Below are 20,468 nucleotides of genomic sequence, written 5' to 3' on the forward strand. Positions count from 1 at the left end.
CTTTCGTTTGAATATCCATGCAAGCTTTTAACTTTTGTATTTGCTCAAGTATTTCGCGCATGTTGTTTAATTCGCATTTTACTATATGTAGTCTCAGATGCCTTTTCTTTGAAGTATTTCGGTTTTGAGTATCATCCCTTTTACGTGAGGACTTATATGAATCTTTGCACAAGTTTCCCTTTTACATGAGGGTTTCTATGAATATTTATGCAAGTTTGCTTTTTGCGCCCTTTTCATATGCGACTTCGGGTGTATTTTCCCTGATGGCATTTGGGATTCTGGGCATTGATTCTTCTGGAACCAACCCCTTAACGTGAGGGTTTTTATAAGAGAGGGCACTCTTATGTTTACGGTGCTCTTGAAGAGGACGTTTCCTGTTCATTGCGGCACTAACATTTGAAGTACTTGTTTAACTTTCAAATGACAAAATCAGCTTATTGCTCAGACAAGAAATAAGATAAAAGCAAAAGGATTTTATTTTATTCCTTCTATTTTCAGAAATTACATAAGCATTTTGCTATGCAGAAAAGAAAAATAATCAGTCAAAATTAAAAGAAACCTTACCTTTCCGGGAGCCGGTGGCAGCGGTCCGATGATGTTCATCCCCCATTTCATGTACGGCCATAGGGACAGAACTGAATGTAAGGGTTCTGCTGGTCGATGTACAAGTGATGCGTAGCGTTGGCACTTATCACATTATCGTATGAAATCTTTGGCGTCTTGTTCAATGCTAGGCCAGTAATATCCTGCCCGTATCAATTTCAGCATCAAAGACTCTGCGCCTGAGTGATTGCCGCATATTCCTTCATGGATTTCTCTTATGACATAGTCAGCTTTTGATGCTCCTAAACATCGGGCCAATGGGCCTTGGAAATATTTTCTATATAATTGGCCTTTCCTGAAGCTATAACTTGCAGCTTTAGTACGTAACGCTCGTGACGCTTTGGGATCATCGGGAAACTTTCCGTGCTCGAGGTAGTTGATTATTTAGTTTCTCCAATCCCAGACCAGACTAGCCGAATTCACTCCATAGTAACCATCTGTATCAAGGACTGAACTCATCAGTTGTACCACCGTTCCAGATTCTAATCCCTTTATTTCCGTTGATGAACCTAATTTTGCTAATGCATCCGATTCTGCGTTATCCTCTATCGGGATATGAGGGATTGACAACTCACGGCATTGTGCCAAAAGAGCTTGGACCTTTATCACGTATTGTTGCATATGTTCTTCTTTGGTATCAAAGATCACGTAAACTTGATTTACCACCAGCTGTGAGTCCCCATTTGTTTTCGATAACCTCAGAATCAAGTCCCCAAGCCAATTCGAGCCCTGCAATCAAAGCTTCATACTATGCTTCACTGTTAGTTAAAGTAATTGTTCTGAAACTTGCCTTAAGGCTTCCCCCGAAGGCGTGATAAAAATGATTCCAAGCCCGGACCCTTTTACGTTCGAGGATCCATTCGTAAATAAGGTCAAAACTCCTGATGTCGATTCCGACATCATGACTGCCTCCTTGGTTGCCAAATGTAGCCGTCCCAGACTAAAATCGGCCACGAAGTCATCCAAGACTTGTGACTTAATTACAGTCCTCAGTTTATATTCTATGTCAAATTCACTCATTTCGACGGCCCATTTGGCCAATCTGCCCAAGAGTTTGGGTTTATGAAGGATGTTTCGCAAAGGAAAAGTAGTCACCACAGCTATTGGTTGGTATTAGAAATAGGGCCTCAGCTTTCGAGCGGAGAATAAGAGAGCTAAGGCCAGTTTTCCAAATGTGGGTAGCGAGTTTCTGCTCTCGTTAAAATTTTGCTAACGTAATAAATAGGAAACTGCGTACCATCGTCCTCCCGGACTAAAACTGCACTTACTGCAACTTCTGAAACTGGAGGTAGACCAGAAATGTTTCACCTTCTTTTTGGTTTCGAAGGCAATAAAGGGCTTGATAAGTATTTCTTCAGGTCCCTCAAAGCCTGATGGTACTCCGAAGTCCATTCGAAATCATTCTTTTTTAGCAATGTAAAGAAGCGATGACACTTTTTTGATGACTGAGAAATGAACCTGCTCAAAGCTGCTAACTAATGGTAGGCTATAATCTTGTATTTTATTCACTTATTGTACTCTAATTTACTGCACTTTAATTGAGTTGGAGCTTTAATCGCTAGTGATTTGTACTAATTGTGTGTTTTATGCCTTGTCGGAGTGATTCCGATCTATGTAGATGTTGTGAAATGAATTCATGCTATTTTAGAGCTTTGAAATTTGATTAAAAGCCCAAGGATTAATTTGGGATCGTGTTCGGGGATCAACGGATGATAGTGCACTTTAAGAACGCAACGAAGAATCGAGTAGGCATACTGCACATTGTCCAGTAAAATGTACATAACTTTTAGCTCAAAAATCCATTTGGGCTTCACAATATATCATTCGAAATCTATTTAAAAGGGCTACAACTTTCATGTTTTACACTCTCCCAAATATCCAACTGATACAATCCAGATGCGCGACCAAGTGCGCAATCGCGCACTGGGGGCAGAATGGTGAGCAAAATGTGCGACCAAGTATGCAACCAAGTCCCCAGGTGCGCGATCGCGCATGTCCTATCCTGGAAGAGTCCTATTTTGCTAAAAAAAAGGGTAGTTTCGTCCGTTTTTATTTTGGGGTGGATTATATACCCCAAAACACCATTTTAGAATGACTTTTGGACAGATTTCGACCTAGGAAGGCCAAGGAGGTTAAGGAGGAGTTTGAAGAACACAAGCGCAAGGATTTCATCATTCCTTCCTCACTCAAGATCCGGGTTTGGATTGTATTTATGTTTTCCTCTACTTTTGTTTCATTTGTGAAGAATTTCTCCATATCTATGGAGTAGAACCTTTTCAGTTTTGATGGATTTGGTGTATCGATGGTTGCCTGTGGATTATAACATAAAAGGATTATAACTTTATTTTTATGCATTTGAATCGTTTTTGAAAGATTTAATTATTGCATCTATGTTCACTTGTTCTTATAATCGAGAGAAGCATAACTTGTGATATTTTTGCACTATATTGTTGGTTGAGTTCATAGATTTTTTTAAGTAATCAAAATAGGCTAATTGAATCCTTGATTAAACCTAGTTAGGAGAATAATCGAAAGAGGTTCCCCTAAAGACCAATCCATTACGAATTCTTACATATCTTCACCGAGCATAAATTGGTTCATATTGTGAGGTTGAGACATAATCGAGAAAGGAGTTTCTACTAAACAATTGTACTGATAATTAAGTAAATTCGAGAGACTCACTTGAACATTAGAAGTGAATTATCTAGGGTTAGATCCCGAACAATTATCTTGTACCTATCCTATCAACCCATATTTTCTTCCATTGATAACTTCTTTGCTTACCTTTGTTGTGACTGTCATTAGTCAATAGCTGTAGATTTTAGATTATTAATTATATAAACCTCAATCGTTGATCCTCCTGAATAGAAATCTAGCTACATACTACGATAATATTGTTTAAATCCAATCCATGTGGGCACGATATTATACTATACTATCTTTGACTAGCGAGCACAATTTAAATATGTGTTTTGTGCTCGTCAAATTGTGGCGCTATTGCCTGGGATTGGCAATCAATAGTGTTTGAAGTAGTTTGTAGTGCTAATTCAGGAATTAGATTTTTTTTTTTTTTTAGTTTTGTTATGTTAACTTCTCTTCAAGATTTCTTTTGTTGAAGAAATCTTGAAGAGCATATTCTTGTTATTGAACTCTAAATGATGTGAAGATGGAGTACAACCAGCCTAAGAAAATGGTTGAAGAGTTAGCAACTGAATATTATCGCTGGTGTGCTACGTGTTTTAAATGCGGTGGAAATCATCTATAGGTTGATTGTCAAGCAGGTAGGTATTCTTCTTATGGTTCATCTTTTGAACATTCTTACTTTATCTCTAGTCCGTACAGGTATGAGGATTCATATGGGTACAATTCTGACTTTGGTTGGGATAAATACCCTTATTATGACTGGAATGAAAGCGAAGTGAGAGAACCACCTTAAGCGGAGAATGTTAGTTTAGAAGAGCTTATGTATAAGTTCGTAAATAAGAAGGATGATAGATTTACACACGATGATGACGCCACTAACAACCTAACAATGCAAATGAATCAATTAGTGAATAGACTTAGCTCGTTGCATTGGGATGGTGAATATATGGAAGAGATACCGTGTGAAAATGAGCCTACCCGAGAAAATGAACATCTACAGAGAGAGTTTTTCACTTTGCAAGAGGACTCTGTTTCAACTGAAATGATTGAAAATGAGGTTTTGGTTGATTATGAAGAAATACAAGAAGAGTTCAAACCCCCATCCACCTATCCACAATTGCAACTTTTAGTAGAAGAGAATGAGGAACAAATGGTCTTGGACTTATCAGAGGAGTACTCATATGACCTTTCTTCTTCATTTTCTTATTCTAACCTTGATGATGTGGATTTTATTTTTGGGGATTTATAGGAATATGCAGGGATTGATCTTGTGGATGAATGCAAAAATAAGTTGTTGATAATCCTACAAGAACAATCCATCGCTCAAAATGAGGCCAAGAAAGAAAGAAAAGAGCGGGTCTTTCAAAAGTTCCTAAAGGACTTTGGCCTGATGAGCTCCATAAAGAATTTCGAGGAGCGAAATTGAAAAGTGCATTCAGAATTAAGGGTGGAGTTAACAAGTTCTCGAAAATGGAAAAAGTACAGGGGAGTCTTCTTTACCTCTTGATTTTTATTTATATGTCATGGGAACATGCCACAATTTAAAGTGTGGGGTGGGGATGTAAATATGTAATTAACTGTTGTTTTCGTTTCTTGTTTGTGTTTTCGTTTCTTTTGATTGAAGTTTTTAAAGTCGAAAAAAAAATTATAATTTTCTTTAGGTTGTATAATAATTTCCCCTTAGTTTTTCTTTGTTCCGCGGTTCTTTTCCAAGGGTTTTGTTGGAACCGGATATAGTTAGTTTTATTTTTTTAGGAGTAGGAGATCTTGTGCTGTGATTCTAAATGAAAGCAATATCTCTTGACTTTATTATGCCTTGAGAATAGTAAGTGCTTTAGTTGTGACGCTTAGGCTCAGTTTTTGAATCTTGTATAAGCACTTTAAATTGTATGATCTTAACTTTGCTTAACTACTTTGATTAAAGTATCTTGATGAGTCCGATCTTAAGTGAGTTATGTGCCATGTGTGTGTGAGGCTTTATGTATTCTGTGCAGTGCAATTGATGTCTAAAACTTTCCCTATGTGTTTGCAAAGAGAAATAGTAGATTTGTTCAGTCTTGGAAGTGATATAGGCGTTTCTTTGTTGAGCCAGCTATATATGTTACCCACAAAATGGTTATGTATCGTAGTTAACCCCGTTGAGCATGTAATCCAGTTTCTTTGGTAACCACATTACAAGCTTTACCCTTTTGTCTGAATTTATCATCTATTTGAATCATTTACCTCTCGTGAGCACTTGAAATTGGTATAAACTTTGTAAAAGTTGAAGTGCAGGGTGGTTGGTTTGGTTTTTGAGTGGAACTATTGAAATAAGGAGAAAGGTGCACTGTTGTGAAAAAGTATGAGCCACTTGAATCGAAAAAGAAAATGAAGAAAAAAAATAGTTTATATTTATTGATAGTGGTAACTCTTGATGTATTTGTGCTTAAAGAAGTTGGGAGTCGACATATACGGATGTGAAGGTGGAGTTATAGTTTGACATAAGTGTGGGGTTTAAAGGTTAAGTATATGTATTAAAAGTGCTTAGGGAGGTGTAGTTACTCTTATATCTAAATGTATCCTGCCCGTCCCGCATCCTACATTACAACCAATTAAAGTCCTACTTGATCCTTAACTGAATGAGCTCGATTAGTTGAGTAATATACTATGGGCAAGCCTATATTTCATCTTTTGTGGCATATGAATATTTTTCCGAGAGAGTGAATTCTTTCTATCTTGAGTTCTAATTGTTCTTGATGTCTATTGTGTGTGGAACTACTCTCGATTGTTGTATGAGGGTACTTGATTCATGAAGGAAAGGTAATATCGTGGACCTCTATGTTAGATTAAGTGAGTAAGTTATGCATAATGCGTGGTAATTGTGAGTCAATTCTTGAGGTAAAAATGTTACACTATTGTGCTTAGTCTATTTTAAAGATTCTTGGTGTAATGAGTTAGGGGAGTTGTTTAAAAATGTCGTATCTATATAAAGTGTGGCTTGATTGCTCGAGGACGAGCAATAGTTTAAGTGTGGGGTGTTGATGGTAGGCTATAATCTTGTGTTCTAGTCGTTTATTGCACTCTAATTTACTGCACTTTAATTGAGTTGGAGCTTTAATCACTAGTGTTTTGTACTAATTGTGTGTTTTACGCCTTGTCGAAGTGATTCCGATCTATGTAGATGTTGTGGAATGAATTCATGCTATTTTAGAGCTTTGAAGTTTGAGTAAAAGCCCAAGGATTAATTTGGGATCGTGTTCGGGGATCAACAGATGATAGTGCACTTTAAGAACACAACGAAGAATCGGGTAGGCATACTGCGCATTATCCATTAAAATGTACATAACCTTTAGCTCAAAAATCCGTTTGGGCTTCACAATATATCATTCGAAATCTATTTAAAAGGGCTACAACTTTCATGTTTTACACTTTACCAAATATCCAACTGATACAACCCAGATACATGATCAAGTCCCCAGGTGCGCGACCGCGCATGTCCTATCCGGGAAGAGTTCTATTTCTCTAAGAAAAGGGTAGTTTCGCATTTTTATTTTGAGGGCGGATTAAATATCCCAAAACACCATTTTAGAACGATTTTTGGACAGATTTCGACCTAGGGAGGCCAAGGAGGCTAAGGAGGAGTTTGAAGAACACAAGCATAAGGATTTCATCATTCTTTTCCTACTCAAGATCCAGGTTTGGATTGTATTTATGTTTTCCTCTACTTTTATTTCATTTGTGAAGAACTTCTTCATGTCTATGGAGTAGAACCTTTTGGGTTTTGATAGATTTGGTGTATTGATGGTTGTTTGTGGATTATAACTCTATTTTTATGTATTTGAATCGTTTTTGAAAGATTTAATCGTTGCATCTATGTTCACTTGTTCTTGTAATCGAGAGAAGCATAACTTATAATATATTTGCACTATATTGTTGGTTGAGTTCATAGATTCTTCTAAGTAATTGAAAGATGCTAGTTTAATCCTTGATTAAACCTAGTGAGGAGGATAATCGAAAGAGGTTCTCCTAAAGACCAATCCATTACAAATTCTTGCATATCTTTCATCGAGCGTAAATTGGTTCATATTGTGAGGTTGAGACTTAATCGAGAAAGGAGTTTCTACTAAACAATTGTACTGATAATTAAGTGAATTTGAGAGACTCACTTGAACATTAGAATGAATTATCTAGAGTTAAATCCCGAATAATTATCTTGCACATATCGTATCAACCCATATTTTCTCCCATTGATAACTTCCTTGCTTACCTTTATTGCGATTGTCATTAGTCAATAGCTGTAGATTTTAGATTATTAATTATATAAACCTTAATTGTTGATCCTCCTGAATAGCAATCTAGCTACAAACTACGATAATACTGTTTAAATCCAATATCTGTGGATACTATATTATATTATACTATCTTTGACTAGCGAGCACAATTTAAGTGTGTGTTTTGCGCTAGTCACTAACCTTCCTGTGAGTCTTTGGACTTCCTTTACGTTTGATAATTGATCCGGAATATCATCTATGGCCTTGATTTTGTCGGGGTTTACCTCAATTCCCATTTGTGAGACCATAAACCCCAGAAACTTACCAGAGTTGACTCCGAACGCGCACTTTTCGGGGTTAAGTTTCATGTTATGCTTCCTCAAGATATCGAATGTTTCTTGCAAATGCGTAAGGTAGTCACCTGCATTCAAAAACTTAACGAGCATATCGTCTATATAAACTTCCATGGTTTTTCCTATTTGCTTTTCAAACATCTTATTTATGAGCCGTTGATAATGGCTCCGGCATTTTTCAACCCGAAAGGCATTACATTGTAACAATATGTACCAAAATTTGTTATAAACGAAGTCTTTTCCTGATCTTCCAGATTCATCTTAATTTGGTTGTACCCGGAATAAGTATCAAGGAAACTCATTAACTCATGCCCGGTCGTGGCATCAATCATTTGATCGATATTTGGCAGCGGAAACGAATCTTTCGGACACGCCTTATTAAGATCTTTATAGTCTACACACATACGAAATTTATTGTTCTTCTTAGGAACTACTACTACATTGGCTAGCCAGTCTGGATATCTTACCTCTCTGACCGAACCAATTTTAAGCAAACGAGTTGCCTCTTCTTTGAAGAATTTATTCCTGGCCTCGGCAATAGGGTGCTTCTTCTGCCGTACCGGTGGTACGTTGGGATCCAAACTCAGCTTGTGCATGACTATTTCCGTCGGGATACCTGTCATATCCTCGTGCGGCCATGCAAACAATCAGCATTAATAGTCGTAGAAATTTAAAAATTCTTCGAACAATGACACTTGCTCTAGCTCCTCTACCGTGGATTTTGTTGTGTCCGTTTCTTCCAAAACTTGGAAATATCTCGGCACCTGATATTGTTCTAACGATTCTGCCCCTGGAATAACCTCTTCTAACTCGAGAAACTCAGATTGCATGCCAATTTCCTGTAATTGCTATGTCATGCGCTCCTTCCCTTTGTTGCTGGAAACTAAGATTGCATTCATCTTCCTTGATACCGGTTAGTCACCTCTTATTTGCTTGATTCCTTCGGGCATTGGAAACTTCAGCAGTTGGTGATACGTCGAAGGTACAACTTTCATTTCGTGTAACCATGGCCTTCCTAAGATGATGTTGTATTGCATATCATCATCCACTACTTCGAAGAGAGTTGTTTTCATCACTCCTTCAGCATTTGTGAGCAGCAAGATCTTCCCCCGATCGTCACGCTCGCAAGGATGAATCCAGCGAGGAGTTTTGTCGCCAGAATAATGCTTCTAATGAGTTTAGCTTATTCCAATACTCTCCATTATATGATATTAGCCGAACTTCCTGGAACTACTAGAACATGCTTAATTTTAAAATTTAACACATTTAAAGAGATTACTAGTGTGTAGTTGTGTGGTAAAAGCAATCCGTCTATGTCTTCCTCCGTGAAAGTGATATCATCCTCTCAGAGTCTTTTGCCGTGAGTTATCGATACTTTAGTCTTCTTTGCCGCCGAAAAGGTGACCCCGTTAATCTCGTTCCCCCCAAAGATCATGTTGATCGTTTGGCGTGGGGTTTCCTCTCCTGCTTTCGAGGATTTCGCGTTGTCTCTGTTGCGACCGTAATTGTTCTTAGCTCGATCACTCAAGAATTCTCGGAGATGACCATCTTTCAATAGTGCTGCCACCTCCTCCCGAAGATTTCGGCAGTCCCCTGTCCGATGATCGTTCGTCCCGTGGTATTCGCACCATAAATTGGGATCCCTCTAGCTGGAATCGGACCTCATAGGTCTCGGGAATCGTGCTTCTTTAATGTTCCTCATGGCTGACACCAATTTCACTACACTGACGTTGAATCTATATTTTGATAACCTGGGTAAGAAAGGTCTTGAGACCCCGACGTTTGTTTATCTTGAAATGATCTATTATTTCAACCACGATCAGTCCCTCCGTCAACAGTGAACTTGTTTACTGTTCAGAAATTTCTGCCACGGCCTTTGGTACGCTCGTAGGGCAAAAACTGACCCCTCATAGTCCGCATATCTGCGTCGTATTCATCCTTTGATTTTTCTTTGTTCTTTTCCCGTCCTTTGGCCGATGATGTAAAACCGACCTCGTCATCATTGATCCTTATCTTTGACTCGTACCGGTTATGAACATCTTCCCAGGTTGTTGCTTGAAACTCAAGCAGGCTCTCCTTCAGCTTCTGGGAAGCGTCTGAACTTCTCGGATTCAATCCTTTGGTGAATGCTTCAGCTGCCCATTCATCCGGGATAGCCGGGAGCAAACATCCTTTCTTTCTGGAACCGAGTAACAAACTCTCATAATAATTCTGATTCTCCTTGTGTGATTCTGAATATGCAGTCTTCCGGGCTTGCACCTTTATGGCCCTAGCATGAGCTTTAATGAAAGAATCCGCGAGCATTTCAAAAGAATCTATGGAATGCTCGGGCAGTAATGAATACCACGTTAAGGCTCCCCTTGTGAGAGTTTCGCCGAATTTCTTTAGCAACACAGATTCAATTTCGTGAGGAGCTAGATCATTTCCTTTCACCGCCATTGTGTAGGTGGTAATATGTTCCTGCGGGTCTGAAGTTCCATCATACTTTGGAACTTGAGGCATTTTGAAATGCTTCGAGATCAGTACTGGTATCGCACTTGGCTTGTGCGGTAATTGAACATACTTCTTCGAGTTCGGGCCTTTCAATACTGGTGGTGCGCTCGGGATTTGATCCATGCGGGTGTTCACTTCCCTCATGAATCGTAAAAGATCATCTTTGAATGAATCGTTCTCGTTATTAAGACCTGATCTGTTCCCCATAGCCCCATCGGAGCCAACTTCACCCCTGGGAGTGTTGTTATCGATTCTCTGTGTTATTTGGTCTGCGGGAACAACGGGAGGAATCGGATCGCACATGTTTGCATTATTCGAAGCACCTGATAGCGCCTACTTCAGTTCTGTCATAACCTGATCCTGCCGCGTGAGATGGCCTAGAATGATTGCCTATTGCTTTTGCAGGATCCTCACAGCATCCGCTACTTGCTCCTCGTCAGCATCATCGGGAGTTCTTTCCCGATACCGTCTGCCATGCACTGGCATGGCGTCATTTCCCTCATTGTGGGTGTCACTGATTGAGTCCTCGAAATGAGGTTGATCCCCTCGAATTTCGGGGTTGTGTGCATCGTTAACAGTGCTATCTCCCATTTTTGCGATTTTTTCTAAGACAAAAATAGTCAAAACACATTAGTAAAAGAGGCAAGGATCAATTTAATTGCACGGCTGTCTAGGCCCCACAGTGGGCGCCAAACTGTTTACCCGTAAACGGTACAGTCGAATTTACACGCGGTTTCTAGACAAGTGAATTAATTTGATCCTGAAATAATATAATAATTGAAGAAATACATAGTACTTAGCCTTAGAATGTAGATGAAATAGCAAAGATGATGATTCCGTGAACACGGTTCCCGAACACAGCAATGATGAGATCTAAAAGCAAGAAAGTGAAATTTTATAAAGCTTTGTATAAAATATAGTATATGTTCTTGCCAGAAAATTCGTGTCCATTACAATGGTAACTGAGTTCTCTATTTATAGTTATGATTAGGGGAAAAGGTCATAGGATCATGCGCTTCTTTAATGCCAATCATGAGGGTCATTGATAAAGATGTAACGTTGAGTATAAATGCCAAATTCTCTGTAACAGATCGTCCCTTTAATAATGTAAAATATTCTTTAGTAAATGCTACCGGGCGCAAAACATTTAATACACTTTTATGAACGTTATTTGTTCCGGTGACAAGTGCAATGGCTGCGTTCGGTCCTCAACTATCCTATCTTGGATTCCACGTGTCCTCCTTTTAGTCAGCCACGTGTCATATCATATTTACCCTATACAGATAGTCCCCCTGCTTTCCGGTGACATAACTTTGTGTTTTGATCAAGCTCGGGTGTCTGGTTGAAACTTCATAAAGTAGGAGGACCGGGATGTCAAACTGAACAAGTAAAAGTGTTTATTAGGCTATTCTGCCTTTTTTCTTTTAATAGAAAATATTTTTTTGTGCGTTAAAAAAATATTTTTTACATGACTTATTTTCTAGAAATTATTTTCCTTCATGCCAAACACACCTTATAATATACTTAACCAGTCCAAATAAAGGGAGAAATTATCATCAATTTGAACTCTTCATTAAACGTAGTCAGCCCTCAGCATTACTTTAACATGTGATAGTTATCAGTCATCAGTCGTCCTCTTTGTTCTCTACCTTGTTATTTTGTAGAGTGGAAGATAGCTGCTACTATCAACCTCCCCCAACCACCTCCACCCCACCCCCACCCCCACCCCCACCCCCCCAAACCCCCCAACCCAAAAAAAAAAGAAGGAAAAAAGAGGAAATGTAATTACCTGGACCTCTTAAAGGGATAATAAGAACAGGGTGTGACAATGTAGTAAACGCATTACTTCCAAGGATGTCACATAAAACTGGGCATAAATCTATGACTACCTCGAGAATGCACAATCTTACAGAAACGAAGGGAATTTTTTGAGATATCAGAAATACGTGTGTTTAATATGTTCTCACTTATAGATATTAGATGAAGGATAAATAGAATCCTGATTGATTAGATATATAATGAAGAAAGCTTCCATTAACTGGCAAAGAGCTAAACGAGCTCCAAATGTACTGCTCCTTGTGGACGTTATCTACTTATCTCAGCATCTTGATCAATTCATAACTCTAATTCTTGATCAATTGATGCAGCTTCCAGGTCTTCAACACTGACTGGTTGGTGCAGCTGCATTGATGAAAAGCAACTTTAACAAAGGCTCGACAAGAGGCTACACATCACTAAGTACACAAAGGAGCGTAATGAATCCATACAAATGCATCCAGACCATCTTAATTGCAGCTCCTACATATATTTCGTCTATATGACTCATGTTCCAACATTAGTGTTCATCAGAGGAAAGAAAATGAGAACTAAAACTAGCCAAACATTTGGTTGCAGATCGAGACTACTGGTGCTTATTTGATACACCTCTCAACAAAACCAAGTAAGACAATCTCCAATTCATTTCTACCTAAGGAAAGTCAAAACTTTGGAGAAGTAAAATATACCCTCAAATGTTTAACAACAAAACTAGCTGACTCGGTGATGCATGTTTCATCATGAACAGCACAATCCAAAGAACAGTTTAGGTGACCAGGGTGTCACGTCAAAGCAGGTATCATAGTCAGTAGAAACTGCTGTTGTCTAAGGAGAGCTTTAATATGAACACTTGGTTAGAAAATTTACGGATAATCAAACAGATAGGGCAGGAAAGGCATTTCCCAGTAACAAGTATGAAGACGTACTGCTGTTGTAACAGAAAATAGGTGGAAGGCACGCAAGAAAGCATCATTTTCTGAGGGAAGAGAGTCATGATTCCACGATGTTATGTTTTGGAACATCGCCTTCATCTCCCAGCAACTTGAATCTTGCACAGACCTTTTTCTTTTCTCCTGAGGCATTTTCTTTCCCAAGACAAACCCTGAAGAAGCAAGTCTAGATGTATCAAATAAAATAAAGTTAACAAGATTAAGTTCCTAGCATAAATCCAAACTATAATCATTGTAAGACTTTAGGTGGCAGCTGAGAGGTGATATAGGTAGTTTCACTATACGAAGTTCAAGAAAGAAAAAAAGGAAAAAGATGATACCAACGGAAACAGCAAACATGCAGTGATACATATTAAGAAGTGTGTATCACAGAATTATCAAAAATTGGGATGGGAGTACATCGTTTGAAGGAACACAAATTAGTGATTCGAGTCCACCAATACAAAAGGTGAAAGACAATATACTATCATTCGAAAAGCATATATCTTACGTTCATCTGGATTTTTTTTTTCCAGACCATTGTTCTAAAATTGACAGTGCCTATTGAAATTGGAAGCTAAACAAAAATTTCTGTTAAATCATCAAAAGTTGAAATCCAAACTACCACCATGATTCAATCTGATGTCGTTTATACGAGATTCCACTGTGGTTACATGACCTTAGGCTCTGCCACATTAACAGCAAGCTTTTGGCATATGATTCCCATAAAGTTAATATCAATTGGTTCAGAGCCATTCAGTAATTATGCCTCCTAATCATTTATGCTGGATAGGCAATAATATCAACATAGCAGTGTTTCCCTAATACTACGTTCAATTTTATTTAAAAGGCAAGCTGGTCCAAATGCTACTGGTATTTACAAAAAAGGAAAAAGGAAAAAGAAATAAAAGAGAGTTTACCAGAATAGCCATGAGGAATTGCTACAGTAGTTCCCTGAAGCTTCCTTCCTCTAAAATGAGCTTCCTCCACACTTAACCCGTCAACAATTACACCTTCAATTTCATTAACATATTCAAACACTGACTAACAAATTTTTTTTAAACAGTTCTTCCAATAACTAAATTTTAATACCCAAAAATAAAAATTCAAGTACACAAAGGAGTATGAGATTGACTAGCATAATAGAAATAGAATAATTATACCAGTGGGTTTTGGTTTGAAGTACTGTGAAACATCAGATGGACCATTGAACTTAATACAGCATGGCAGCTGGTGCACTTTCCCGGTGAGATCCACGACATTCGCCGGCGGCAGATTGCCGTTTAAATCAATTGTGCCTGAAATTCCGCCGGTGTTTCTCTCCATAGCTCAGTTGATTTGGTAATGAGTAGCAAAAAAAGCCCTAATTTTAGTTAAGCTTCTAAATTCCCGCGCTTTTTCCTGAATTTTATGTTTATTTATAGACCACTTCATATTAGCAAAGCTTGGAAATTGGAATATTATCTAGTTTCGAAAAGTATAAAATTGTGACCAGATATATATAGCCTGTTTGGCCAAACTTTTTTGGGGCCAAAATATTTTTTTTTTTTTTTTGCCAAAAGTGCTTTTGGTAAAAAATTGAGTTTTTTGGCCAAATTTTTAGAAGGAAAAAAAAGTGTTTTTGAGGAGAAGCAGAAAAATGCAGCTTCTCTCCAAAAGCACTTTTCTGAGAATCACTTTTGAAAAAAATACACTTAGAAGCAGTTTTTAAAAGTTTGGCCAAACACTAATTACTGCTCAAAAGTGCTTTTCAAATAAATTAGCCAAATACAAACCGATTCTCATCAAAAGTGCTTTTTTGAAAAGCACTTTTGAAAAAAATATTTTTCAAAATAAGCAGATTTTAGAAGGTTGGCCAAATATGATTTTTTGAGAAGGCAAGGTGGCGAATAATACGGAGCAAGTGAGTAATTTTGTTTTTCCCCCTTTTTTGTACTTGGAAAAGAAAATGTAGTGAATAATTAATCTAATTACAATTAAGTGTATCATTATCAAATATCTCTCTTTGATTATCTTGCCCTAGTAAAATCTAAGAATTGGAGTGCTCAATTACCACTCTATGTTGGTGGGAAAAAAAGGAAAAGGAAAAATATTATGTCCCTCATATTCTCTGTACTACTTTGCAACTTGTAGATGATAATGTGTGCGTTTTATTTATTTATATTATATTAAAAGTACGAATGCCTTTAACGAAATGTCGTTCGTATTTTTAACCCTTTAAAAATAAATTTCATATTTGGTTAGATAATGATTTCATAATTTTTTAATATTAAGAACTTTCTAATCAAATAATATTCTTTTACTAAATTCTTTCCTTATTTAAACTTTCTAAAATAACCATAATATGTTACTTTTCCTTATTTGAAGTTAACGAAAGTTCCATAATACATTCCAAGTTACTTTTTCTTATTTGAAATTATGTTTTTACTATCAAATCTAAATAAAATCCACACTTAGGGTTAGAAAATCACATCTATAAAAGAGCAATGAACGATAAAATTGAGTGTAGCCACAACACCCATAACTGTACTGCTTATCAAGTTATCAACTGCATTGCTTTATCTAGCTTTAAATTGGTTTGATTATCGGCTTGATATTAGACGCTATAATTTTATAAATTTGATTATGTATTCTTTGGTTTTACTATAATTTGTGTGGTTTCCTATGTTCTATGTTATCTGTTGCTATAACTTGAATATTTTGTTTCGGCGAATATCATTCTTAATTTTTGCGTTGTGTTTCTAATTCCTAATAATTCATGGTGCTTTATCTATGTTTTTTATTTCATGTTTAGGTAATATTAATTTGAAAATAAATTGGGAATGTCAAGATAAAGAAATTATTTTTTGGGGATGAACTCTATTTTCTAGCAAAATAGAAGTTATGATGATTGGTGGATGTGAATCTTAAATTCTCTTCGTTGAAAACTAAATTTTTGCATTTTAGATTTTATCAGTATTAAACGTTGAGTTAAGATAAAATATTTTTCACACTCGTGGATTGTTATGGTTTAGTACTTTTAATTAAGAAATAAACTTTAGTTGGTGTTGCTTTAATGCCAGAAATATGCACTGCTCCACTTAAGTCTTGAAAATTTCTACTATTGTATCTTCGTCCATTCAAGTATGCCATACAACGCTATAATAACGCTTCATACAGAATTACAATCCGTTTATGCTTGAATTAGTACTATTGTATTAGTTCGATAGTAATTTTAATATATTGCATTCATGTGTTGTTTAATCATTAGGAAAAAAGCGAAGTTAAAAATCAATCAACCTTAATTCTTCTCACATCAAAAAAGTTTCTTTCTCTAAGTACACCGATTTTAAAGATTAAAAAGAACCTCACAAATTCAAACCTCTTGAAGGACCATTAAATAAAATGTTAAAAGATTTTAACTTATACGGAGTATTAGATCAAATAGCAAGATTTTTAATATAGTTAGGTCACTTTTATTAGGTTGCAGAATTCCACTTTTATGGAGTGTTACCTATAGATATCTTTTGGATGATCCAATAAAATAAAACTTCTTTAAACTCGGCGTATTCAAGTTAACTCATGTTAAAAATTTTTTGTGTGCAATTAATTTCAAGTTGTTGCCCGTGGTATTTTGGGTTTTAAAATTTTTTTATTCCATTTTTATGGATATGCAGGGTAAGTCCTTGAGATGTCGACATGCTTCGCTATGGCAGACCAACTTTATTATTCGTAGAATCAGTTTGAAACTTTCTTACATGATTTCTTTGAGAAAACACATAATGGGCATAAACTAAAGTAGAAGTACCATTCTTAATGTGCAGAATATCTTCTAATATCTCACTCACTATTCATCTAATAGCCAATTTAATCAAAGTGCTGCAAGAAGCATATCTAGATGTAGAAGATCAATAATCTCTCCATTTTCAGTTTGATAAGTTTATTGCGTATGTCAGATATATTTATCATCCGATCTTGATATTTTTCGATTACTCTTTTAAAGAAATTTATAGTCTTTTTTTAGAATTCGTTTGATTGTTTTGTACTTTTAGTTAAGTTATTAATGTGTACTTCTACCAAATAAATGTGCATTTCCTACAAATCTAATAGCAACTGATTGTATATAATCAAGTAGCCTCATAATATTTGAATTTCAGCATCCTATTGATTTGTTGTGTTATGACTTTTAAAATTTTGAATCCATTTAAAATGTCAATCACTTAGAGATTTTTCTTTGTAGGTTCGTTAATTAACTTCCTCTTTTTTTTGGCTTTGAAGTTATTATTACATTAAAAAATTTAAATTATACTGAATCGCTATCCTTCATTAATTATGTTAAAACTAGCCAACCTTAAACAAATAATCAAAATGCTTTTTGTTCTTCTTCTCCTAGACTTTTTGTACGCACAATCGCACATATATGAAGTATTTCATAAATATGTCGAGTAATTTTCTTTATAATTTTGTCAAGCGGAGAACGCACTCTTAAGGAGTGTATATTTTTTTTAACCTCAATAATAACATACTTATCTGAATATGATTTACAAGTAATTAAGACGATATGTGATAGTTGGAGATGAGACGTCTAAATGAAACTGACACTTGCAGAAGAAGTTTTACGGCGCATTAAAAAATGTGGCTATAAATATTGTCAATAGTTATCGTTATTAAAGTACCTATTTGTTAAGTCTGTGAATAAAAAAAGAAAGTCTCACGTGTAGAAACTTTATGAAGAAAAATTGGTAGAATGTCTATGATCTAGATTAGATATCCAAGATATTTAGTATAATTATTTTGATTTCGGCATTAGTCTTATGAGGAGTGTGTTAAAGAAAAATCTTTTGGGGCTTAAGTGTTTAGAACGGCTATGACTGTCGTGGTGTATTATGTTTGGTACAAGAGAAATTAAAGGGTATTTCAAAATACAAAGAATGACTTTTGCTTCACCATAAAGCAAATTATTCAAGATGTGCATTGCCGAGGAGTTTTGAAGTGAAAGCTTTTCAACTGGCTGAAAAGGCTCAATTTCTATCCTATTTAACTGGCTTCATATCTTAGCAACATGTAGTGCTGGGTGTTGTTGATGGTTTCGACTAATACCAGGGCTTGATGGCCACTAATTAGTATTTTTATGTACTTACACCCAAAAATTTGATAATAAAATCTTTAATAAGACGATACACCAAATACCAAGAACATCATCTACAAAGTATGTAAGGTCAAATATAGCAACATAACATATTATTATATCATATAATGAAATACTTTTAATTATAGTATTATACCTAACACACCTAAATTTTTCAGTTTTATAGATTATAGATCGCTTGAAATTCAATTATTTTTGTCAGTGTAATAATATTTATTTTTTTATTTAGATGAATGTTGCATCTGTCTTGACGTCAATTGCTATACGCATAATTCATTCTTATTCTATATTCCATTTTTTTTTTTTTATTAACAAACACAAAATACACGTACATCATAACTAGTTTATTAATAGGACACTCATAGTAATAACTAAATATTACATAATTTTACTGTCCTGGGATATGATATAATTGTGTTTTTCATTTACAGCTTAAGGTTTGTTGCTCACCTATTCCCATACACCATTGAGTGCGACACTTAGTTCTATAACTCTCCTGTTTTCTTCAAAACAGAATCTTGCAGCAGATAACCCTTTAATCCCTACTAATTAATTGATAATGTGGCTACTATTTGAATACAACAGAAGAGGGGAGCATAATGTCACGATCCAATTTAGGATCGTGACTGGCGAGCAAATGCTCCCAAGTAAGTCTCATCGGTATTTTACAGAAAATCGGATAGAGTTTTTTCTGTTTTTGGACTATCCAAAAAATTTTCGTGTCCCAAAATTAACAACCAACCATCCTAATATCAAACCAAATAATCGACAACTTATCAATTAACCAAAACAAGTCTCCACCATTACTAATCAACCCACTAACAACCAGAAATACTAATTTATCTCCAACTTTGATAATAAAAAACGATACTCAACATAAAACTATAATAACAAAAGAATACTCATGACACTAAAATATTGACTATGGAGCGACTCTAAGAGTTCAAAAAAAGACCATAACAATAAATAAAATCTCCGCCCACGCGAACAAGTACGAGGCTCACAAAGAACTATCAACATGTGCGCTCTAATTAACGAAATCCTCGCCCGCGTCAACTGTTGTCTCTGTAAAAAAAATTAGCAGGGAATAAGTCGCTAGCTCTCTGAGTAATAACACTTAACCACAACCGTTTTTATTGGGGACAAGTCAGAAAACATGCTAGTATCTCAAACAGAAATAACATAAAAATGCCCTTTCAGAAACAATAAATAATTTTCAGTCTCATCATGCTTTTCTTGTAGTATAATACAATTAACAATTCAGTAATAAGTTCGGTAACCACTGTATAATATCAATATTCACATTTGGGAGGTTTTAATGAACGGATCATGTAATCGGTATAACTGTGGACTTCTTCGCAAGAAGTCAAATATAACGGTAGTCCCTACTCGAGGAAAATCGGTAACGGTATGCTAGTTCTACCTTCCCACTAGCGAGGGTTATAACGCTAATCGGTAATTACAAGGTGCACCAGGTCTAACGAACCCGCCGTTAGCTACGGGATCCTTCAGAGTCTACTCCCATTTATACTTGTCTTTGTATCCATATATACTCATAGGAAAATAATTTAAAGCAATATAGGGCATGTCAGTTCTTATTAAATCATGTAATTTTATTTCGATAACAGTAAATTCAAGTAACGTTAAAACATATCTTATGACAACAAGAATATTTAAAACAATTGTAATCATGTCAAAAATCTATTCGGTATCATATCGAGTAAAAGACTTGTCCCATATGCAACTCAAAACAATCGGTAACATATTCATAATAAAAATTATGTATAAATCATGCAAGTTATGAAAACAAAAATTGCGGTAAGATTATTACTCACAGTACTCGTGCCGAAATACCAAATGCTTCACCTCGAGCAATTCATACAACTTCCTCCAATCAATCTATAATTACATAATATCGATCTCATGTTAATTTCCTTGTTTAGGCTAAATCCATCACTAGTTTAGAACACCCAATCCCCCGAGTTTTATATTTAACTCTTAATTCGCCGAATTATAGTTACCCACATATGAGTAATTACTAATCTATCAACTCCAACCTATTGATATAATATACCGAGTTAATTTACAGAAAAGTCTCATGAATTTCTCCACATTTCCTTAGCTTTATCTTTCAAATTCTTAATCCAATTCCAAAATTATATATGTGATGACCCAAAATGCCATCTTTAAATTTAATAAGTAATTATGTATTCTAATACCTCAAAAAATATTATTTTTTATTTCTCGACTTGCG

The 20,468-nt window shown here is 35.9% G+C and overlaps 1 protein-coding gene and 1 long non-coding RNA gene across 2 annotated transcripts; both read right to left on the bottom strand.

Moving 5' to 3' along the window:
• Positions 1-12,248: 12,248 nt before the first annotated feature.
• On the bottom strand, positions 12,249-14,558 carry LOC104087751 (uncharacterized). Its single transcript, XM_009592313.4, has 4 exons — positions 14,250-14,558; positions 14,007-14,099; positions 13,084-13,259; positions 12,249-12,523 (listed from the first exon to the last, which is right to left on the bottom strand). The coding sequence occupies exons 1-4, from the start codon at positions 14,410-14,412 to the stop codon at positions 12,458-12,460; spliced, it is 498 nt and encodes a 165-aa protein (XP_009590608.1). The 5' UTR covers positions 14,413-14,558; the 3' UTR covers positions 12,249-12,457.
• A 4,486-nt stretch (positions 14,559-19,044) lies between these two features.
• Positions 19,045-20,468, bottom strand: LOC138906483 (uncharacterized). The gene is made up of 2 exons (XR_011413892.1): positions 20,050-20,468; positions 19,045-19,279 (listed from the first exon to the last, which is right to left on the bottom strand). It is a non-coding gene; the product is annotated as an uncharacterized lncRNA (long non-coding RNA).

The sequence above is a fragment of the Nicotiana tomentosiformis genome, chromosome 2, assembly GCF_000390325.3.
Source record: "Nicotiana tomentosiformis chromosome 2, ASM39032v3, whole genome shotgun sequence".
NCBI classification, from domain to species: Eukaryota; Viridiplantae; Streptophyta; class Magnoliopsida; order Solanales; family Solanaceae; genus Nicotiana; species Nicotiana tomentosiformis.